The sequence below is a fragment of the Euleptes europaea genome, chromosome 20, assembly GCF_029931775.1.
Source record: "Euleptes europaea isolate rEulEur1 chromosome 20, rEulEur1.hap1, whole genome shotgun sequence".
Classification (NCBI taxonomy): Eukaryota; Metazoa; Chordata; class Lepidosauria; order Squamata; family Sphaerodactylidae; genus Euleptes; species Euleptes europaea.
In genome coordinates this window covers 11,529,413-11,553,969 of record NC_079331.1, presented here as the reverse complement: position 1 = coordinate 11,553,969, position 24,557 = coordinate 11,529,413, and the positions used below count along the sequence as shown (strand labels likewise).

The following is a 24,557-nucleotide window of genomic DNA, read 5'->3' as shown; positions in this document are numbered from 1 at the left end:
TTATTTTATTTTATTTTGGTTGTTGTTTATTTTTGTCCTGACCTGGACGTGGACCAGGCTAGCCCGATCTCATCAGATCTCGGAACCTAAGCAGGGTTGGACCTGGCTCGTACTTGGATGGGAGACCACCAAGGAAGCCCAGTGTTGCTATGCAGAGGCAAGCAACGGCTGACAACCACCTCTGCTCATCTCTTATCTTGAAACCCACATGAGGGGTCACCATAAATTGGCTGTAACTTGACGGACTTTCCACCAGATGTGCTTTTTTTGGGGGGTGGGGACTGGGGCTTCTTTAATCTCCACCTCCATTTACAGGGAACTGGTCAAGAGTAGGGTTGCCAACCTCCAGGTACTAGCATGAGATCTCCTACTATTACAGCTGATCTCCAGCCGATAAGAGATCAGTTCACTTGGAGAAAATGGCCTCTTTGGCCATTGGACTCTATGGCATTGAAGTCCCTCCCCTCCCCAAACCCCACCCTCCTCAGGCTCCGCCCCAAAAACCTCCCGCCGGTGGCCAAGAGGGACCTGGCAACTTTAGTCAAGAGCCAGTACACAGTAGTGTAGCTAGAGTGCTGGACTACGATTTGGGAGACCCAGGTTCGAATCCCTGCTCTGCCGTGGAAGCTTCCTGGGTTGACCTGGGGCCAGTCAAGACACTCCCAGCCTCACCTAGACTCACAGAGTGGTAGAAGGGGAAAACAGCGTAAGCGGCTTTGGATCCCCCCACTGGGGAGAAAAGCAGGGTATAAATGAAGCAAATAAGGTAGGCCAAAACACACATGAACACATGAAGCTGCTCTGAGACAGACTATTAATCCATCAAGGTCAGTACTATCTATTCTGACCAGCAGCAGTTGAACACATGAACACATGAAGCTGCCTTATACTGAATCAGACCCTTGGTCCATCAGAGTCAGTATTGTCTACTTAGACCAGCAGCGGCTCTCCAGGGTCTCAGGTCTTTCACACCACCTACTTGCCTAGTCCCTTTAAGTGGAGATGCCGGGGATTAAACCTGGGACCTTCTGCATGCCAAACAGATGCTCTACCACTGAGCCACAGCCCCTCCCAGGTCTTAGGAAGGGGTATTCACATCACCTGCTACCTGACCCTTCCATCTCCAGATGCTCCCCCTGGTTCCCCCCCCTTTTGCCTGACCCTCAACTCTCCTCAATTCTCTCTGCCTCCTGAAGCATACTCAGTTCTAAGCAGAGTTCCCCCACACACACTTTTAATTTACAAAGCCATTTTTCTGCGGACTTGGGAACCCTCCTGGAGTATGCAGAGGCGCCTTCTCTTGTCTACGAGTGGCCTCTTACGTAACTTTCATTATCTACACAGGGACAAGACTGTCTCCTATAAATACAGGGATGACCACTCCTGCCTGAAATTTCTAAACAAAGCTGAACACCCCCCCCCCCCAAAAAAAGCAATTTTGCTTTCATCAGGCAGAGGATTTTGTACTGGCCCATCTACGTTTCCATCACAGCTTACCTGAAGTTGATCTTGGTGGAGTCTCATAGGGCCAAACTGCATATCTGTTCCCATCGCCTAGAAACAAGAACAGGGAGAGTTTTAAGCACCTCTTTCCGGCACGTGGAGGAAGGAAGGTCATTGTCACCTCCTGCAAAAGATACCTCTGATTTACCCTCCCCTCACCATGCATCTATGTGGCAGTCACTATGGGCACTTTCAGACATGCCAAATAATGCACTTTGAGTCCACTTTCAATGCACTTTGAAGCTGGATTTTACTGTGTGAACTGGCAAAATCCACTTGCAAACGATTGTGAAAGTGTACTGAAAGTGGATTGGAAGTGCATGATTTGGAATGTCTGAAAGTGCCCTATGGCCATTTACGCAGGGTCAATTTTGATGCTCGCTCAAATGCGACCTTTAAAATGCGACCTTTAAAATGCCTATTCACGGTCCTGATGCCACCGCATTTGTGATTTTTCATGGTCCCTTCAGTAAATGCTTCGGTGCCAGGGCGGAGCAAATACAAAAGGTCGCGTTAAAGGGGCTCTTAAGAAATGCAAAGCAGGTATGCGCCGGCTTTGCAGTCACTTCCTGAATGACTGTTCAGTGTGAGAAACTCAAAAAAATATGCGGGGCACTTCAGCCGGGAATGCGCTGCTAGTCACCAAGCATAAATGGCCAACGTCTCGCACTGTCTCAAAACTATCCTTCGGTGTTACCAGGGTCTTGACGCAGAGTCTGCTTCTGAAGGTCTCTTGCCTTGAAAACCCTACAGGGTCACCATAAGTCGGCTGTGACTTGACAGCGCTAAAAAAAATAATGATGATGACAGTGCGACAAATCATCAGACCAGCCTCCAGGGCATTTCTCCCATCTGCCATTCCCTTGGCCAAAGCAAGCGGCATTCGTCATCTGACCTTGCTTGACGGACACCTGCACAGTCAGCATTGCTGGCTGCTCCATGTTGTTCTTTAAGGAAACATCCCTAATATTTGGAAAGCTCCCATCCAAGCGCAGCGAACAAAGCGTCTGATTTACGCTTTGGGGCACTGAAATCCTGCAGGGGCGGCTGCCTAGGAAGGCACTGTGATGGCTCAAGCACCAAAGGATTTGTCTGCTCGTTTACTTCATTTATAGGCCACTTTTCTCAGCGAGGCTCATAGAGGGTGACAAAACATTGACAAAAAATTCAATCCGGCAGCATCCGAGAAACAATACGGTAGGGCTACGATTACAGAACTGGAAAACGACGCAAATGGACCCCTGTCTAAGGCAGTGGTTTTCAACCTGGGGCCATATAGCCCCCCCCCCCCCGGGGGAGGATATTCCAAGGGGGCCACAGGTGAAAATTGCATAAATGGGGGGGGCACGGCACGAGACTAGGGGGCCACAGAGGGAAGTGAGAAGTGAAGAAAACCGAAACACATGAAAACCTAACATGACTTTCTTTATTGCGCTTCTATGCATCGTTTGCAACTGTGGATTTCTGTATCGCTGTAATCTTGTGCAACGGCGGTAGAGGCTTTGTTCTCCCTTGCATGTGAACATTGTTGTTTATTAGCATGTTGTATTCCCTTTTTGTGGGGGAATTTTTTGGTTATTTTTTTGTAAATTTCAGTTTCCCAATAAGAACTGCATGTGTGCATTTTGCATTTTTTTTTTTGTAAATTTCAGTTTCCCAATAAGAACTGCATGTGTGCATTTTGCGTGGCTGTTTATGCTTCTTTGTTCCTTGGCTATTTACAAACAAAACATTTAAATAGCTTCCTTTCTACCGGTAGGACAAGGGGGCTACAGGAAGGAAACAAGGTCGGAAGGGGGCCACCGTCGGAAAAAAGTTGAGAACCACTGGTCTAAGGCATGGCATCTCACAATGCAGAAAGCGAGTTCCAAAGGCGGAAGGTAAATGCAGTAAAAGAAAGGTGATAACATTTGCAAAAAAAAAAAAAAAATACGGTGATGGTCTACTTGTAGGGTTGCCAACCTCCAGGTACTGTAAGAACAAAACAGTGTTTTGTATTTGTTAACTTTGAATATAGCTTTTGTTATATGATATTTGAGCCGACCCTGTTTTGTTCTTACATTTCTGGTTAACAGTGGTGTGAGTCTTTTTTGTAACCTCCAGGTACTAGCTGGGGATCTCCTGCTATTTCAACTGGTCTCCAGCCAATAAGAGATCAGTTCACCTGGAGAAAATGGCCGCTTTGGCCATTGGACTCTATGGCATTGAAGTCCCTCCCATCCCCCAAACCCCGCACTCCTCGGGCTCTGCCCCAAAAGTCTCCAGGTATTTCCCAACCCGGAGCTGGCAACCCTATCTACTTGCTTAGCTGGTTTTTTAATGAGGAAATTCATGAAGAATGAATCTATCAATGGCTATTATCTAGTCTAGCTCAATGGAATCTCCATGTTCACAGGTTTGATTTAGTTTCAACCCGTTGGTTCTGGTCCGACCTTCTGGGGCCACAGAAAACAACTCAGCACCCTCCTCTATATGGCAGCCCTCCAAGTACTTGAAGATGGTTATCATATCCCCTCTCGGTCTTCTCCTCTTCAGGCTAAGCATACCCAGCTCCTTCAACCTTTCCTCATAGGACTTGGTCTCCAAGACCCCTCACCATCTTCGTTGCCCTCCTCTGGACACGTTCCAGCTTATCTACATCTTTCTTAAATTGCGGAGCCCAAAACTGAACACAATACTCTAGGTGAGGTCTAACCAGAGCAGAGTGAGACCATCTCGAAGGACCCTCAGTCCGGCGGCATAAAGCAGGTCCTTGTACCGAGAGAACTTAACAACACTTCTCGAGCAAATAAACCCAGAGTTTCCTTGAAGAGGGTTATCCCCTCTCAGTCTTCTCCTCTTCAGGCAACATACCCAACTCCTTCAACCTTTCCTCCCAGGATTTGGTATCCAGGCCCAGACTTTATAAACCCAAAGCAGTAGTGGAATTAAGTGCTAGCCGGGCAGGACAGAGGCGACTAAAGGCACCAAGCATACAAAAGAACAATTTCAGTTTTAATTGTGCAGCGAGGAAGCCTCCCCTACCCTCACCCCGGCCATGCCTCTGCCCTGAAATAGATTTATAGGAAGGCCGTTTTGAGCCAGGAGCTGAACTGGAGACTTTAAAGACGCACGCAAGAGCCGATTCCGATGACTCCGAACCTGGCCTTTTTACGATGTTATCCTTCACAGTAAAACCGCACTTCATGATCAGATTTAATCTGCTGCCGTCCAGAATTTCTTCCAATGAGTAATTTTAAAGAGCCTGCCGCCTATCCCGCACACCACATAAAGGCCGCTGGGAATTACATGGTTCCTCCACGGCTCTTTGCCCGAAGCTCGGCCCGTAAGGCTCCTCAGATGCCCTTTCATTTATTACTTTGGAAATCACCCACTTGGTTTTAAATTAAACTGAAGCCCCCAAAAAGAGGAACGGGCGAGGAGGACCAGAGCAGGGAAAGTCACAAGAAAGGCGGTTAAGTGACAACTTGCAAGAGCGGATTCAAGCAGGGATGCGTTATGCCCACTTTCCCCCCTCCGACGCCCCCCACTACCGTTACCTTGTGGGCAGGGGCCGTGGCTCAGTGGTAGAGCCTCTGCTTGCTGTGCAGAAGGTCCTGGGTTCAATCTCTGGCTTCTCCAGTTAAAGGGACTAGGCAGGTAGGTGATGTGAAAGGCCTCTACCTGAGACCCTGGAGAGCTGCTGCCAGTCTGAGTAGACAACAATGACTTAGATGGACCAAGGATGTGACTAAGTATAAGGCAGCTTCATGTGTTCACCACCCGACTTTGCTGGGGGAGGTATTTAACCTTCTCCCCATGCCCTCTTCTCCCTCTAACATGAACACATGAAGCTGCCTTATACTGAATCAGACCCTTGGTCCATCCAAGTCAGTATTGTCTATTCAGACTGGCAGCAGCTCTCCAGGGTCTCAGGCAGAGATCTTTCACATCACCTTCTTGCCTAGTCCCTTTAACTGGAGATGACGGGGATTGAACCTGGGACCTTCTGCATGCCAAGCAGATGCTCTGCCACTGAGCCACAACCCCTCCCCAGAACCTCCGTCCTTCCCTGAAACAGCTGTTTGTGTGTGTGTGTGTGGGGGGAAAGAACATCAGGTGCTAAGATACAGCCGCATATTCCCCTGCTGACCACATCTATGATGCCTTGGAGCTGGGAGAAAGGTTAAGAAGGGGGTCCCAGTCTCACCTGCAACCAAACCAGTAGCAACTATATATGAGATGCAAGACCCCCCTCCCCCCATAGCAAGAAACCACCTGGGCCTGCTAAGAGGAGTCACAGACAGACACACCAGTTCTGGGCTACATAAGAACATAAGAAAAGCCCTGCTGGATCAGACCCAGGCCCATCAAGTCCAGCAGTCTGTTCCCACAGTGGCCAACCAGATGCCTCTAGGAAGCCCCCAAGCAAGACAACTGCAGCAGCGCCATCCTGTCTGTGTTCCACAGCACCTGATATATTCGGCATGCTCCTCTGATCCTGGAGAGAATAGGTATGCGTCACGACTAGTATCCATTTTGACTAGTAGCCATGAATACCCCTCTTCTCCATGAACATGTCCACTCCCCTCTTCAAGCCTTCCAAGTTGGCAGCCATCACCACGTCCTGGGGCAGGGAGTTCCACAATTTAACTATGCGTTCTGTGAAGAAGTACGTCCTGTTATCCGTTTTGAATCTCTCACCCTCCAGCTTCAGCAGAGGACCCTGAGTTCTAGTATTATGAGAAAGGGTAAATCAAAGAAGCCGTTTCTGACTTCATGGCAGGGTCCATTCGCATGTAAATTGTAGGATGGGGGGGGGGGAAACAGAGGGAGGAAATTTGACCCCACCGCTCAAACCTAGTCTTTTCCAGTTGCCACCTTTTCAAAAACCTAGCAATTTTGTTCAGCCTCTCTTAGCATCATGTTTAGTGCTGAATTCCATTCCCCCCACCACCACGCACAGTTACTGCTCCTTTCTGTCCTAATGACAGCCCTCAAAGCCATTTTTCTGTACACCAAAAATACATTTACCCCTGCAGGAAAACAGGCTTTGCTGACGGTTCGGGATGTGAAATCTCTCTCGTTCTCTCTCTTGCCGTAGCCGCCTGATGCAGAGCGACGCTGAGTTAGCCGGCGACTTTGGGTGCAAGACTTCAAAACAAAGATGAGCCCTGACCTCAATGAGGTCGGCTTAACGGCAAGGCTGAAAAAAAATAAAATAAAAAGCGGGGGACATAACTCGGTAACCAAATTGGCCGAGTCAGCAAAACGGCACAGAAGGACCCGATTGCTGGAGATGCCGTTTTGACACAACGCTCCTCACGATAACCACACTTCCCAATTACGTTTCCCGAAACCTTTGTTTCGGTAGCCTCATGCTTATAACAGAAAGCCACAAGGGTTTCCAAATTTTAAAACTGTGCGGGTCCCATTGTCCCCACCGAAATGTGTATGCATCTGGGTTTTTACTTAGTCTGACGTCTGCAGTTCAACAGCGATTGGTCGCCGGCTCTTTTTTCTACTTACTGGGCCCGAACCACTGGGACACAGGAGCACAGACCCCAAAAGAAGATGGCAAACCTTGTGTGTTTTAATATTTTCAGCTGACCCAAGCATCAGTGGATTAGAGTGGACTCTAAAGTCTTATATCCCACTGATGCCCCTCCCTAGGCCCCACCTCCAAAATTTCCAGGTATTTCTCAGCCAGGAGTCGGCATCCCTATTTATGCCCCATTTTCTCACCAATGGGAATCTAAAGTGGGTTTTCCACCACCACCCCATTTTATCCTCACACCCACCACCCTGTGAGGAAAGTTAGGCTGAGGGGGATGACTGGCCCAAAGGAGAGCCGTTGCCAATCTGAGTAGTCAATAATGACTCTGATGGATCAAGGGTCTGATTCAGTAGAAGGCAGCTTCATGGGAATAGGCCATGGATCAGTGGTAGAGCATCTGCTTGGCATGCAGAAGGTCCCAGGTTCAGTCCCCAACATCTCCAGTTAAAGGGGCTAGGCAAGTAGGTGATGTGAAAGGCCTCTGCCTGAGACCCTGGAGAGCTATTGCCAGTCTGAGTAGACAATGCTGACTTTGATGGGCCAAGGGTCTCATTCAGTATAAGGCAGCTTCATGTGTTCATGGAGAATGTCAACATTCATGTGTGACTATTAATCACGGACAAAATTTCATCCATGCCCAGAGAGGCACCAGTGAATAGTGATAGTCATATATATATGGGATTCATAGAATCTTAGAGTTGGAAGGGGCCATACAGGCCATCTAGTCCAACCCCCTGCTCAATGTAGGATCAGCCTAAGGCCTCCTTGACAAATGTTTGTGGTGACCTCATAGGGTTTTCAGGCAAGAGATGAACAGAGGTGGTTTGCCACTGCCTGCCTCTGTGGAGCAACCCTGGACTTCCTTGGTGGTCTCCCATCCAAGTACTAACTAGTGTGACCCTGCTTAGCTTTCAGAGATCTGATGAGATCAGGCATGCCTAGGCCATCCGGGTCAGGGCTTGTTGATATTATTATTAGGGGGGGGGGCGACCTCAGCAGGGAATACTGCCATACAGTCCCCCCTCCAAAGCAGTCATTTTCTCCAGGGGAACTGATCTCTGTAGCATGGAGACCAGTTGTAATTCCAGGATGGCAACCCTAGGAATTAATATCTAAGAAATAAATAAACATGGATTAGGACCGGGGGAACAGAAAGCTGGAAACGGCAGAGTGAGAGAGGAGTCGGTGGCGTTCGCCCCAGATCGCTGACAGCCATACATGAATATGTAGCTTCACCCAACGAGGTCCTCGCTAACCGTAACTGTGCATACCCCAGGCCACAGAATTCCATCTCCCCGCCCAAGTTTCCAATAACTAGAGATATAGTGTATTCGTTAACTGGAAAACACTGGAAACAATCCTAAAATAGACAGGGGCCAAGGAAGTGTGACTGATTGGAATCAAAGGGCGAATAAACTCAACAGCGACCTGGCGTAACCCACAAACGCATTTCAGGTTTCTTCCCCTGCCATGAGTCATCCTGCATAACTCAACCGGAGCAAAAGCTTCAAGGGTGTGGGGGGGGATCTTACTAATGGTTTCTCTTCCCACAAAGTAAAGAGTTTTCAGCAAGCGTGCGCACAAGATATTTAACAAGTACAATGCATGGAGGGGAGGGGAGCATGGAAAAACCAGGCGCATCAAATTATGGGGGACGCATGATGCGGTAAAGATGTGGAACGGAGCGGAAGGGTGGATGGGCTAGCAATGAGAGAGAGAGCTCCATCTTCCACCAGGATCCTTCACAGATGAAGATACTGGGATCAGGACCAGGGGCTTCCAACATGTACAGCAGCCAGCTCAGTTTGACTAGTCAAGGCTACAAGGACAACGGCAGATATGGAAAACAGACACACATCGCCGCTATGCATTAACACCGAATAAACTTTTACAGTTCACGGGCTGGCTTCTCACCTCGTTTCCAATAATCCAGAGGAAGGCTATTGACACTGACGGGTTTACAACTGTCTCTTGATATACAACTGGTGTAAAGGAAGGCATAAACTGGCTCCTCGCTCTCGCCCCTTTGGCAATTGGAGCCAACGGTAATCAGAAGCTGGAACAATGAGGGAACAGGGAGTCCCTGCAACACTGTGCCTTTTGCAAGCCAGATTAAAAGGACAAAGGGTAAGAACTCCAGGAGAGCTTGCGCTGAAGAAAGCCAGCGTGGTGTAGTGGTTAAGAGCGGTGGTTTGGAGCAGTGGACTCTGATCTGAAGAACCAGGTTTGATTCCCTGCTCCTCCACAGGAGCGGCGAAGGCTAATCTGGTGAACCGGGTTGGTTTCCCCACTCCTACACATGAAGCCAGCTGGGTGACCTTGGGCTAGTCACAGCTCTCTTCGAGCTCTCTCAGCCCCACCTCCCTCCCAGGGTGTCTGTTGCGGGGAGGGGAAGAGAAGGTGATTGTAAACCGGTCTGATTCGTCATTAACTGGTAGAGAAAGTTGGCATATAAAAACCAACTCTTCTTCTTCTTCTAAACTATTTGTTAAAGAGTTATCTCTGGGCACACAGGCAATTCCGCTGAGGAGCACACCTACACCTGTGAAATGTTGTATGGCACAGGATTTCCAACATGGATTCAGTTTTCTTGGCCAACGTGGAAAGCCCTGTTATGCTGAAGAATGGCCTAACTATAAATCCACATGTTCCAACTTGACCTATTTACTCGAGCCGGCCTGTGTTTTTGAGTACCTACCCCTGCTATATCCACTGTCTCTCACTGGCTGCTGTCTTTGCCTTTGGGGACACCTTGAGAAAATGTGGGCATTACAACTGGAGAAAATGTGGGCATTACAACTGGAGACCAGTTGTAATTCTGGGAGATCTCCAGGCCTCACCTGGAGGCTGCACCTGGAGGTTGGCAGCCATAACGGTAGCTTATACAGCATCATTATCATAGACAGGTTTTTCCTTCTACATGCAAAATTGTATTATCGTAAGCGAACCACCCGATATTAAAATGTGTTGCTGTCGCAGCGGCAGGCTTGCTTCTTCAATGAGCTTCTCTGTTAGCTCTGACCAGGAAAAAAAAATCCCAGCAATGGCCTCTTTATAGTATCGGTATGCAATGTTTTCATGCTTCAATCCACCGGTTTCTGCAGTGATCCTATCTGAAGGAGAAAAGGAAACCTGGCACCAAAATAGCACCCCAGTAGGCCAAAAGTTGCTAGGAAGCCAGACAGATGCTTACAGTTGTTTGGTTATGGGGTTTTTTTTAAAGTCATTTGTTCTGTATTAGAAAGCTGTCCTTGTCTGGAGGGCACACGACGGCTTCCACGTACACATGCGTGCGCACCGGAGGCCTGGTTCTCAAGGCCGCTGCATAATTGCAGCGCTTTCTGAAGTCAGCGGTGACGCAAGAATCCTCAGCGTGTGTGAAAAATCACATCAGCGGCATGTAAAGGAGAGAGCTGGGATTATAATATCCTTGCTGATGTCTCCGCCAAACCAGACGGAGGCATCCGAAGGGCAAACGGGAGCCAGCGGCGTGGCAAAAGGGGACCGTGCTCTCTCTATTTGCCACTCTTTAGATGCACTTTTCCCCAAAACTCAAAACTCAACAATAAGCCGCCATGCAGAGTTTTGAGAATTCAGATGGGGGAAATGTGCATATATAGAGTGACAAATCCAATGCAAAACCTTCCATGAATAAATGGCCTTAGGGAACATCCAGCGTCGTCCTAAGCAGAGTTACAACCTTTTAAAGAAGTGGTTCCCAACCTTTTTTTGACCAGGGACCACTAGGACTTTTTTGTTCGGTGCAGGGACCCCAAGGTTCAAAATAAAAATTCCGAGAATTTGAAAATAAACTTTAATCATAACTGTTAGTTAAACATTAAACTTAGAATAATATTTGAATATATATTTTTATAATAGAGAACTTTTAATGGAAAATATTAATTTATTATGGGTTTATAACTTTGTTTCGCGGACCTTAATTTAGTTCTCGTGGACCCCTGGGGGTCCACGGACTCCCGGTTGGGAACCAGTGTTTTAAAGGATGTGGCTCTCCTTAGAAGGCATCGATAGGGATAATATCTCAGCTGGTTTACAATTCCTCCCCCAGCTCCGCAAGCTTGAGTGAAAGAGGCTCGACTTCCTTTCAGTTTTATAACTGTCAAGACCCAACCCACATACTTCATTAACCTCAAGTAGCTGCCCCTCAGGATTCCCTTACATCGCAGAGGATCTGGGGGTTCAACTCCTGGACCGTGCGCATCTTGGAGATTGCGGTGTGGTGCCGCGGGGCTCAGACCAGGAACCCTGAGGGCCAGGGGCCATCTCCCTGCTCCCCCAGGAGGAAGTATTTCTTCACACAATGCATAGTTAAACTGTGAAACTCCCTGCCCCGGGATGTGGTGATGGCTGCCAACTTGGAAGTAGGGTTGCCAGCCTCCAGGTACTACCCGAAGAAGAGGCACCTCCGTGCTTGTACCGATAAGGTTAGGAAAACAGCACTGGAGAACAAATGTACAAAAGTAGCACAATTCTATCTTGTGCTTAAATGACAAACAACAGTGGAATACATAAATAAGAACATATCAGACATATATACAATATGTACAACAAGTTTGATGCAATCTCTATGCAACAAAATAATTGCAATCTTCTTGGTGTGTGTATCCTGATAGTAATTAGAGTTTTCAAAATTGTCCAATGAATGGTACGTAGTCAAAAATCCCAAAATAGCAATTAATGGGAGAAGATTAATGGGACGGCCGTTTCAAAGTCTTTTCTTCAGCCTCAAATCCATTCATTTGGGAGACTAACTCTTGCCTAAATAAGCAGTTTTAGACTCATCCACAGTTGCGCAACTGTCTTTTCCTAACCTCCAGGTACTAGCTGGAGATCTCCTGCTATTACAACTGATCTCCAGCAGATACAGATCAGTTCACCTGGAGAAAAGGGCCGCTTTGGCAATTGGACTCTATGGCATTGAAGTCCCTCCCCTCTCCAAACCCCACCCTCCTCAGGCTCCGCCCCAAAAACCTCCCGCCGGCGGCGAAGAGGGACCTGGGAACCCTTCTTGGAAGGCTTGAAGAGGGGAGTGGACATTTTCATGGAGGAGAGGGCTATCCATGGCTACTAGTCAAAATGGATACTAGTCATGATGCATACCTATTCTCCCCAGGATCAGAGGAGCGTGCCTGTTATATTAGGTGCTGTGAAACATAGACAGGATGGTGCTGCTGCAGTCGTCTTGCTTGTTGGCTTCCTAGAGGCACCTGATTGGCCACTGTGTGAACAGACTGCTGGACTTGATGGACCTTGGTCTGACCCAGCAGGGCCTTTCTTATGTTCTTATGAACTGCATGCTGTTCATTCATTCTAATCAGGAGTTTGCCACAGCGGCAGTTCATGGTTTTGGAGCCCAGGGTATAAAGACTTGCAGGCCTGCTGATTTCCTTCAGAGCGAGCAACTGACCATCAGGGAACCCCCCACCCACCCACCCTCAGTTTTCTCTTTGGGTGCCTTCTGTCTCCCAGCCAGCCCACTAGATTTTGACACCCCTGCCATAAAATCAAAATTCCTATTTTACCACCGTTTCCTTCCCTCTAAAGGCTACGATCCATGATGCCGAACCTCCACCAAAATCCAGTACAGATGCCGTTGGCACAAAGAAAAATCAAAAAGTGTCATGAGACGTAGGTCCTTTATGCGTGGCTGTTTCCCTTGCAGCCGCCCCTCCGACGATTTAGGGTCTTTGTTGGGAGTATGCATGCCGTTTCCGCACTCTCTCTCCTCCCTGCATTTCCCCACGTTTTCAAATTTGAGATAAAACAAGTCCCTCAAAACGCGGGGAAACACGGGGACGGGCAAGATGACCTCTGACAGTCGGAAACGGCATGCATAATCCAAACAAAGACCCAAAGCCGTCAGAGGGGTGACGGTGAGTGAAACAGCCATTCGTAAAAGACCATATTGTCAGAGTCTCAGGATCAGGGGTAATAGAAACTTGATTTCAAACACACTCCCGGTGTTTTCATTCCCACCCTCTTACATTAGCAGAACGTTACCACTGATATTCCATTTAAGTATGCTTTGGCTTTTAATGCCTTGCGGAAGGAAACCCGGCTCTCTTATCTGTTATGTGCCCATGCTGGCCCTTGCGCTCAGGTAAAGCTGATCACCTGAAAAATACGAGGGCTGTAAGCTTTAACAAAAATGAAACCTCAATGGGCGAAAACGCATGGTCGCTTGAGCCTCCTTTATTCCCTGTTTCAGCCAGGATTCAGCCAGGATCGGACGCATGCGTTTCGCCGAAGGTGCATTCGATCCTGGCTGGATCCTGGCTGAAACAGAGAATAAAGGAGGCTCAAGCGACCATGCGTTTTTGCCCATTGATTAATCAGGGGGCGAAAACACATGGTCACTTTATCCTCCTTTAATCCCTGTTTCAGCCAGGATTCAGCCAGGATCGAACACACATGCGTTTCGCCTAATGTGAGTTCGATCCTGGCTAAAACAGGGATTAAAGGAGGATAAAGCGACCGTGCGTTTTTGCCCAGGGAGACCTATTTTAATCAGTGGGACTGAAAGTTGAGGGCATGCTTTTTTGTAAAGGCTGTTGGGTTTCAGATGCGTTATTGCTAAGAGCGAAGGAAAAATAAAATGTTAAGGGCGGCTTTTTAAAGAGTGAGTTTTAGGTCTGGGTTATTGTAAACCCAGCGTGGCGTCGTGGTTAAGAGCGGTGGTTTGGAGCGGTGGAGTCTGATCTGGAGAACCGGGCTTGATTCCCCACTTCTCCACGTGAGCGGGGGCGGCTAATCTGGCGAACTGGGTTGGTTTCCCCACTCCTACACACAAAGCCAGCTGGGTGACCTTGAGCTAGTCACAGCTCTCTTAGGGCTCTCTCAGCCCCACCCACCTCACAGGGTGTCTGTTGCGGGAAGGGAAGGGGATTGCTAGCCGGTTTGAGCCTCCCTTAAGTGGGAGAGAAAGTCGGCATATAAAAACCAACTCTTCTTCTTCTAAGTTCTCTCACAGGCCCTTTCGGTGTCTCAAAACCGTAATGTCAAAATCGGAAGGCCTTGCCGTTAGCGGGAGTGGGTGCATTAAACTGCAAATGCCTCTTCCTTATAAACGAACAGATCCTCAGCCATCATGTTGTCGTCCTCGCAAAGAGTTAGACTTAACTATGGAAACTGAGCTCTCGGAAGATTGGCTTTCCCTGGAGAGTCCTCCTTCGGAATAAACAAGCCAGGAGCAAGGAAATGTTTCGTACGGCAAGCCTCCTGGCAACGCCCCAACTTGGTAAATCAACTTCGCGGCGAGATAGGGAAGGATGCTTCTGAGCATCAAGACACACGCTGGGTTTAGCCACGTACAAACCATTCCACGTCATGGGCTTGCGCGCTTTACCGCCGCTATCTGTAGCGCCGGTAAGCGTGTCCTCGCTTGGGTACCAAACCAGGTTGCCAGCCTGGCGCCGACAAATGTTGGAAGCTTTTTTTTGGGGGGGGGAGCCCTTGAAAAACAGTATTGCTGACTCCACAATGTCACATCACACAACCCCCCCCCCCGTGATGCTCTAGCATTTCCTTTCCTTCTTTGCTCCTATGACCCCATAGGTCCTAAGCAGTTATTTCATAGAGTGACATACGATGGAGAGATATTTAGCTACGACCAATGTTATATTTGGATCTATCCATCAGCAAAAAGGGGACTATTTTGTCTCTTGTTACGGGGGCAGGAGTTCTCGCCCATATGGGGGGGATCCATTTATCTCGGTGGTGTTTCAAGAGGGGGCTCTAGCAATTCCTCAAATCTCTATGGTAAAAACCATAGAGATTGGGGGGGGGGATTCCTATCGTGCCGTGGGATGTGTGAGACGGACGTCTGGGTTTTCACCCAGAAGTGACGTTGCAGCTTCGGCAGAGCTGGCCCTACCCCTATTTTCCTTCGGCTGCCCAGCGAAAAAATGCAAGGGGGGGATTACCATCCACCACCTGTTAAATGGTGACCCTGTACCAAGCATGTTCCTCTGGAATGAAGGCATCTTCTACATCACAAAGAAGATGAATTTACCGCAAAATGGCAACCTATTACTCACGTGCCATGAATATTTACTGAAAAAATAAGGTTTAGAGAATGATTCTACAAACTATTTAGTGAGCAGCTATAACCATGACTACATGTTTAAGATGACTGATATTATTTTGATCTGACGATAATTTAGACTGTGTAATGCTCGGATGCAGAAATAGATTTGATTTCTTTCTTTTTTCCCTAACTTCCTTTTATTTCCATTCTTATTTTCTGTATCCCTTTATAAAAATAATAAAATATGTTTAAAACAAAAAAGGAAAGAAGTGGTACTTGGCCTTAGAGAACTATACAGACTGGGCCCCAATTATGTCTCTAATCATCCACCAGACACAGTATCTATTAAGCACCTTTCAGATGCAAATTTATTAATATGGTCGACTCACGTGCCAACACATCAAAATTTCCAGACTCAATAGTTTTGCACCGCAGAATCACTGACTGCCCATATATATAAAGGTGTAAGATCAATAAAAGCAACCCCTGGTTAAAATTATCATTTTAAAATTGATAGAACTGTAAAATATTCTAACAATCATTTTCTGATAAATTTAGGCGTATTTTAATAGCATTTTAAAAATAGTATTTTAACGGCGCAGAACTTGGCAGTTTGGAGCGTAAGCTGAGGGTCTTCTCCTAATAGGAGCTTCTTTGCTGTGTCGTTAATCAGCCCTTTTAATCTTGATATTGTCGCTGTGCTCCCATCCACAGCTTCACGAACATTTTGCTGAGCCACATACAGGATTTCTTATTTACTGATCTGAACAGGGGCCCCGGCAGCCACACACGTGGCTGCAGCAGAACAAAAAGTGTTTGTGGAGCTAAATATTTTGGGACTCTGGTCTCTTCCCGCCTCCTTTTCCTCTCCCCTCTCCCCTCACTTCTGTTGGGGCTGAGCTGCACTGCTGGAGGAGAACATGCTACGCTGTGAGTCGGATCAAGCCAGGCATATTGGTTTGAGCCAGAGGGTTTATCAGGGTACCCCCATGCGTACCAGCGCATCGCTGAGCCGGCCCCCTTCCTCTCACCTGCAGGAAAGGGACTTAAAATATATATATAAAGGGGCAAAAGAGAAATAGGGAAATACCTGGGGGAACTGGAATAGCTTGGGGAGAAGCTATGCAGAAGGTCCCAGGTTCAATCCCCGGCATCTCCAGTTAAAGGGTCTAGGCAAGTAGGTGATGTGAAAAACTTCTGCCTGAGACCCTGGAGAGCCGCTGCCGGTCTGAGTAGACAGTACTGACTTTGATGGACCAAGGGTCTGGTTCAGGATAAGGATGTGTTCATGTGAGGATATTCTCATGGAGACATCTGGACATCAAAGGCCATTAGGAAGGCTTTGGACATGGGAAAGATCTGCCAGAACATGGGAGCTTCCAACGGATTTGGCCGCAAAAGCTGGCATGGAGGGACTGAGCCGCTCCAAAACCAACATGCCAATATTAAAAGATTAAATGTGCAGAAAACTGAGGAAGGAACGGTAATGACGAAGACGACCGGCTCGAAGAAAACAGGGCGGAGGGTGACACTTGCGTCTAAACAACGCTTTGAACTCCACACACTATTCCTGAGAGATTGCCTTCAAAATGTTAGAGCGCCTTCTTCATAAAGAGACCGTCTGGCAGCCTGAACGCAAGGGACGGCAGAGAGAAATAAAATGTTTTGGCTCCTGGAGGGGAAAAAAGCCACAACTGAGTGTGATAAATAGATTATCTTCAGTGGCACAAAGGAATTCCTTAGAACTAATTTCAGAGGACCAAGAAAACAAATTTCCTGCTGTTTGTAAACGGTAGGCCCAGCCCAATCTGTCTTGGGAAACGTCCGGGTAGACTGCCAGCCTGCCAACTTCTTCATTTACGCTATTTACAGTTCACCTTCCTCACTGAGCTTCCAGGAGGATTACAGTGTTAAAGCAAGCCATAGGACGGGACCTTTAATAAGCAATGTAATAGGACTGAGATTGCGGCTACCTGAAACAAAGCAGAAACCTGAACAACGTTTAAGTGTTAAACACGACTTGCTAAACAAGCAGTAAATAGTATTACGTAAGTAGAAACACAATAGAACAAAATTATGCATACAGCAACAGGGTTGTCAGGTCCCTCTTCGCCATCGGTGGGAGGTTTTTGAGGGGGAGCCTGAGGGGGGTGGGGTTCGGGGAGGGAGTTCAATGCCCTAGAGTTCAATTGCCAAAGCAAAAAAACTCAAAAGAGTTTCCATAGACATTAGGAAGAATTTTCTAACAGTTAGAACGGTTCCTCAGTGGGACAGGCTTCCTCGGGAGGTGGTGAGCTCTCCTTCCCTGGAGGTTTTTAAAAAAGAGGTTAGAGGGCCATCTGTCAGCAATGCTGATTCTATAACCTTAAGCAGATGAGAGGGAACGCATCTTGGTCATCTTCTGGGCATGGAGTAGGGGGTCACTGGGGGTGATGGGGGAGGGTAGTTGTAAATTTCCTGCATTGTGCATGGGGTTGGGCTAGATGACCCTGGTGGTCCCTTCCAACTCTATGATTCTATGATTTTCTCCAGGGGAACTGATCTCTATTGGTTGGAGAACAGTTATGATAGCAGGAGATCTCCAGCTAGAACCTGGAGGTTGGCAACCCTAGATAACACACATCATACACTTATCGTAATGTCCACAGCCCTGTTTCCCTTCCTTGAAACATGTTCTGAACAGTACTGTTAGAATATAGCCCTATTACCTTTATAAAAATGCCCTTCTCAACAATCCTGTTTTAAACAAACTGCAAAATGCCAGAAGGGTGGGAGCCTTCTTGACCTCCTCAGGCCGTTGCCGATCCTGACCATTTATTTATTACATTTTCTATACTGCTTTTCTTCACTGGTCCAAGTCAAACAGAACAAGCCAACTGAAGCCGGCCAGAAATCTGACGTATTAAAACATTAGCCCAATTAAACAGCGTTTGAGGTGCTTAGGACATTACAGTGAACGTCCCACTAATCCAGGAGACCTGGCAGTAGGGTTGCCAGGTCCCTCTTCGCCACCGGCGGGAGGTTTTTGGGGTGGAGCCTGAGGAGGGCAGAGTTTGGGGAGGGACTTCAACGCCATAGAGTCCAATTGCCAAAGCGGCCATTTTCTCTAGGGGCACTGACCTCTATCGGCTGGAGATCAGTTGTAACAGCAGGAGATCTCCAGCTAGTACCTGGAGGTTGGCAACCCTACCTGGCAGGCCTAACCTGACATTAGCTCCTCTGTCTTTCTCTTAGCTCCCTCCTTCCCTGAAGGTTTTTAAGAAGAGGTTTGATGGCCATCTGTCAGCTATGCTGATTCTGTGACCTTAGGCAGATGATGAGAGGGAGGGCATCTTGGCCACCTTCTGGTCACTAGGTGTGGGGGGGAGGTAGTTGTGAATTTCCTGCATTGTGCAGGGGGTTGGACTTGATGACCCTGGTGGTCCCTTCCAACTCTATGATTCTATCATTCTTGTTTTACATACAGTACCTTGTACACCATAAACAAATTCACAGGCACCCTTCCTTTCCTGGGCAGAGCGTTTCTTCCCAGGCCATTGACCCAGACGGCACATAGCGTTCTCACTGCCCCTCCACGGGGGAAGAGAGAGATGTTTAGTCTGCATCCTGGATTTTTGGGAGGTCTGAACAAAACAAAACAAAATGTGAAGATCGGCCACAAGTACAGCCAGGAGAGGCAACCAAGGATCTCTTTAGCATGACTGGGTGAGCTCAACTGTATGGAATTTAATCAGAAAAAGACAGACAGGGGAATAGGGGGAACAAACATGGACTCCACTCTCAAGTCACCAACACTCCAATGAAGACCAATTGAATGTTATATGATGAGTGATCATAGAATCACAGAGTTGGAAGGGACCACCAGGGTCATCTAGTCCAACCCCCTGCACCATGCAGGATGTTCACAACTACCTCCCCCCACACACACCCAGTGACCCCTACTCCATGCCTAGAAGATGGCCAAGATGCCCTCCCTCCCATGAACTGCCCAAGATAATAGAATCAGCATTGCTGACAGATGGCCATCTAGCCTCTGCTTAAAAACCTCCAGGGAAGGAGAGCTCACCACCTCCTGAGGAAGTCCCATGTCAGACGTGAGAATTGCTCCTTCCACTACATCCCTCCTGACACACGGATCTCTTCTGGGTCAGATCCATCTGCCACAGAGTCCACTTCAGGACAAGTATCCGACTAGCTCTGAGCCACTGTGCGTGTCAGGGCCTGACATTTTACTGTTAAGTGGGGAGGCAGACCTGTAAGCGACCCTCGCGAGAAGAAGAAGAGTTGGTTTTCATTTGCCGACTTTCTCTACCACTTAAGGAAGAATCAGACCGGCTTACAATCACCTTCCCTTCCCCTCCCCACAACAGACACCCTGTGTGGTAGGTGAGGTTGAGAGAGCTCTAAGAGAGCTGTGACCAGCCCAAGGTCACCCAGTTGGTTTCATGGGGAGGAGTGGGGAAACCAACCCAGTTCACCAGATCAGAGTCCGCCGCTCATGTGGAGGAGTGGGGAATTGAACCCGGTTCTCCAGATTACAGTTCACCAGGTTTAGAGTCCGTGAACGCAATGGTAACGCATCGCCCCAATCGACACCAAACAACAAAACTCAATCTGGTCCCAGGATATGATCTGAAGAGGCACAATACAACCGGGTCTGGTCAATGCTTGGATGGGAGAACTCCTAGGAAAGCTACAATCCCCACTGTGAGTTCGAGGACAGAATATTAAGTAGTACAAAAGACCGTACCTATAAAGTAGAGAGGAGAGAGACCAAAGAACACTTAGGAAGATTACTTCTGAAAACTTTGCATCAGAATCAAAGCTTCCTCCGAAGACCACCGGCTCGATCAATTTGCAGAGATCTGATTAAACTCTTTCCTAGTACTTTGGTAGATAAGATATACTTTCACCCCCCCCCCCTTTTGCTATGCAAATAAGCCATTGCATATGTTACTACAGAGACCCAAAGAGCAACAGTGTCTTGAAACAGTGTTTTGCCTACGAAAGGCTTTTATCAGCCGCGGGAAACTTCTTCGGTTCTGTTTCATGAGTCTGTGCGTTTCGCTCCGCCCGGACGACCGTTCTTCCCACAGTCGTGTTTATGCAGTTAGCTACGTTGCTGCTGGCAGGATCCGTCCTCCCTTTCTAAAAGACCAAACAAATAGCCTATTGCTGGAGCGGTCTTCCGCTTTCTTTCTCCCGCGCTGCATTGCCGCAGTCATATATTTTGACTAACTCTTTGTATAAGATGCATGTATGGTCTACAGCTGTTCTGGACGAACAGATGTGTGCAGGAGCGACCAGAGATTGGAGATGTCGATATTCTCTACATATGACTTCAATGCTGGTCTGTGTCTCTGTGTTTAATTAAAGTCAGCAGCATGGATTCTTCCAGCACAGTTTGCACGATCTACAGTTGAATACACGCAAAGGCCCTGGTCCCTCTTCTCCATCGGTGGGAGGTTTTTGGGGCAGAACATGAGGAAAGCGGGGTTTGGGGAGGGACTTCAATGCCATAGAGTTCAATTGCCAAAGCGGCCATTTTCTCCAGGTGAACTGATTTCTATCGGCTGGAGGTCAATTGTAATAGCAGGAGATCATAGAATCATAAGAGTTGGAAGGGACCACCAGGGTCATCTAGTCCAACCCCTGCTCAATGCAGGAAATTCCAAACTACCTCCCTGCCACACACACCCAGTGACCCCTACTCCATGCCCACAAGATGGCCTAAGTGCCCTCCCTCTCATCATCTGCCTAAGGTCATGGAATCAGCATTGCTGACAGATGGCCATCTAGCCTCTGCTTAAAAACCAGGGAAGGAGAGCTCACCACCTCCCGAGGAAGCCTGTTCCTCTGAGGAACCACTCTATCTGTTAGAAAATTCTTCCTAATATCTAGATGGAAACCCTTTTGATTTAATTTCAACCCGTTGGTTCTGGTCCGACCTTCTGGGGCAACAGAAAACAACTTGGCACCCTCCTCTATATGACAGCCCTTCAAGTACTTGAAGATGGTTATCCTATCCCCTCTCAGTTTTCTCCTCTTCAGGCTCAACATACCCTGCTCCTTCAACCTTTCCTCAAGGACTTGGTCTCCAGACCCCTCACCATCTCCAGAACCCTCACCAGCGTTTTTCACGTTGAACCGCCATTCAGGAAGTGACTGCGAAGCCGGCGCATACCTGCTTTGCATTTCTTAAGAGCCACTTTAACGCGACCTTTTGTGTTTGCTCCGCCCCCGCGTCAAAGAATTCCCCTTCAAGGAAGCATGCAAAATCACAGCCGCGCGTCAGCTATGCAAACGGCGGTTGCTAATGGCTATGGAAACAAAGGAGAAGGCGAGTGTAAAAAAAAAAAAAAGGTAAAGGTCCCCTGTGCAAGCACCGGGTCATTCCTGACCCACAGGGTGACGTCCCATCCCGACGTTTACTAGGCAGACTTTGTTTACGGGGTGGTTTGCCAGTGCCTTCCCCAGTCATCTCCCCTTTACCCCCAGCAAGCTGGGTCCTCATTTGACCAACCTCGGAAGGATGGATGGCTGAGTCAACTTTGAGCCGGCGACCTGAAACCAACCTCCGTTGGGATCGAACTCAGTTCGTGAGCAGAGCTTGGACTGCAGTACTGCAGCTTAACACTCAGCGCCACGGGGCTCACTGAAGGCGAGTGTGTGGGGGGTGGAATTTCTCCTTTTGAGTCGGGACCATGAATAGGCATTTTAAAGGTCGCATTTTTTTTAAAAAAAGAGCTTTGAAGCAAACATCAAAATTGACCATGCATAAATGGCCCAGGAGTTTTCCATAATGCATCTGGCAACTCTACTCCCTCATCCTCCGCAGGTGGCCGGGGGGGAGAGTATCTGGCAACCCTACAAACCACCGTGACATTAAGTGACGTCAAGTGAAATACCTGAGTGTCTGAATCAGAATGGTGCGGCTGGGGGAGATAACAGTATTCTGACAGAAAAGTACACAATTTTCCAGAACGTTGCACAATGCTCACGGTCCCTTGCTGGATAGAACCCATCGATGGACACACAATTAGCAAATCTATTTGTATCTGTTTTTATCCTGCACTTTTTAACCATGCAAATTTCCTTTATTGGATAGTCTATGACTGCAAATAAACTATCGATTGATGGATGAACACACAAATACAGCCTTTGGGGCATTCTACGCATATTTTTAAAATAATGTTACTAGTTACTCGTTTTTTTCAGCTTGGAGGATTTTACGGTAAGTTGTGTTTAAAGTGTGATGTGATAACGAAGAAGATGAAGAAGAGTTGGTTTTTATATGCTGACTTTCTCAAGGGAGAATACTCTTATTGAGTCCTGTGGTCATACTATGGAGGTTGTCACATGATGATCTCTTTCTAAAGATTTCTGAAATGGAGTTATCTGTTTTGGATGATGGCATAACGGCGTGATTATGTCATTTCTGAACACCCTCTGTGGGAAGATTCCTAGTCGAGTCATCCTCTCCCGTTGCTTCATTAGGATCACTGGCAGAGTTGAGGAGCGGAAAGTTAATAAAACTCTTAATGATTGCATGTCATTATTCAGGAGTTCCAAGGAGATTAGATCTTAAGGGAGAATCAAACCAGCTTACAACCACCTTCCCTTCCCCTCCCCACAACAGACACCCTGTGAGGTAGGTGGGGCTGAGAGAGTGTGACTTGCCCAAGGTCACCCAGCTGGCTTCATGTGGAGGAGTGGGGAAACCAACCCAGTTCACCAGATTAGCCTCCGCCGCTCACGTGGAGGAGTGGGGAAACAAATCCAGTTCACCAGATTAGCCTCCGCCGCTCATGTGGAGGAGTGGGGAATCAAACCCGGTTCTCCAGATCAGGCCCCACTGCTCCAAACCACCACTCTTAACCACTACACCGTGAATTGAAAAGACTTTCCATAGGCCCAACATCTGTCGAGGAGTAAGTGCATGTGCCTATTTCTTTGTAAAACAGAGAAATGCCAGGAAAAGAAGATGTGAAGTCTAAAACGAAACCATATGACACAACCATGGAGTTAAAAAAAAAAAGGGGGAAGAAAACAGATAGCAACGACTCCGTTCCATGTTAAAAACTGTCAGTTTAACTCTCCTGGCAAGCAAACAACAGTTCGCTGCTCATTACTTTCTTTCTTTACCTAACTATACAGTGTTTAGCCACGTGCATCCTGCCTTCTCGAAGCATCTGGCTCTGAGGACCTCCATGCCTTAGATGAAAAAGGGGGCACGCCGCCCCCCCCCCAAAAAAAACACCGGAAGTCTGATGACACTATCAAACAAGCAGACATCAAGCATGGGGCAACGCTAAGTGTACGCGGCTTCCTAACGGCAACATACCCATAGAAGGGAACTGGGCAATCGTGGCGCATTCGCTGTGTTTTGCTCAAATCATCTCAACACGATACAAAAGACTGATTCTCTCCCAATGTAGACAATACAGAGCTTTACTAAAACACAGCGGCAGGGGGGAGCCATTTAAACACAAAGATGCCTAAGTTCACCCCAAAATCATGCACTGAAAGGAGGGTAAATGCACCCTTTACCACTCTTTCACCATCCATGAATCTACAGCATTGCCCAACTCCAGGTGGGGCATGGAGATCTCACATGAACACACATGAACACATGAAGCTGCCTTCTACTGAATCAGACCCTCGGTCCATCCAAGTCAGTATTGTCTACTCAGACCGGCAGCGGCTCTCCAGGGTCTCAGGCAGAGGTCTTTCACATCACCTACTTGCCTAGTCCCTTTATCTGGAGATGCCAGGGATTGAACCTGGGACCTTCTGCATGCCAAGCAGATGCTCAACAAAGTGAGCCACAGTCCCTCCCACACAGCCCCTGCTACCTGGAGGTTGGCAAGCCTACATTAGACCATGTGGCCATCTCTTTCCTCCCCACACCCTGCCCTCCCCAGGCTCCACCCCCAAATTTCCATGAATTTCTGAACCAGGAGTTGGCAACCCTAGCTGGGTGAGGGCAGTTTAGGCGAGGAGATTGCCAGCACTTGGGACGGCGCAGAGATACAAAACTGGCAATGGCTGGGGCGGACACGCAACATCTCAGCCACGTTTTGAGCCCGCTGCCGTTTCCAGAGCCTCAAAAGACTCCAATCCCATCCACACTTTCTTGGGGACAAATCCCACTGACCTGGAGGTGAAGAAGCATGGATGGAATTGCATATTATTAGTCAATCAATCCGTCGATCGACCTTTCTTGGCATATACTCAGAAACATGACGTAAGCAGTACACAAAATTCACTGTCCATACATTTTCGATTTAAATATGGATTAGACTTTAGACCTAATATTGATAACTTCCACAATAGTCAATGTTCAAAGTTAAGAGCGCGATTCTATAACTGTTTGGACATCTGAAGGAAAGGGGGGGAAATCACTCTTCCAGGGAAACCAATACACCCCACCCTCCGTTTTCCTAAAATGCATTTTTAGACTCCACGCCG

General features: G+C 47.8%; 1 protein-coding gene across 2 annotated transcripts in view; it reads right to left on the bottom strand.

Annotated features, from left to right (window-relative positions):
- The window catches only part of PDE8A (phosphodiesterase 8A), a 121,974-nt gene that overhangs the window by 31,270 nt on the left and 66,147 nt on the right, over positions 1-24,557 (bottom strand). For both annotated transcript variants that reach the window (XM_056865670.1, XM_056865671.1), the window contains exon 2: positions 1,498-1,554. In XM_056865670.1, the coding sequence (XP_056721648.1) occupies positions 1,498-1,554 (57 nt within the window). The remainder of the gene's footprint in view (positions 1-1,497; positions 1,555-24,557) is intronic.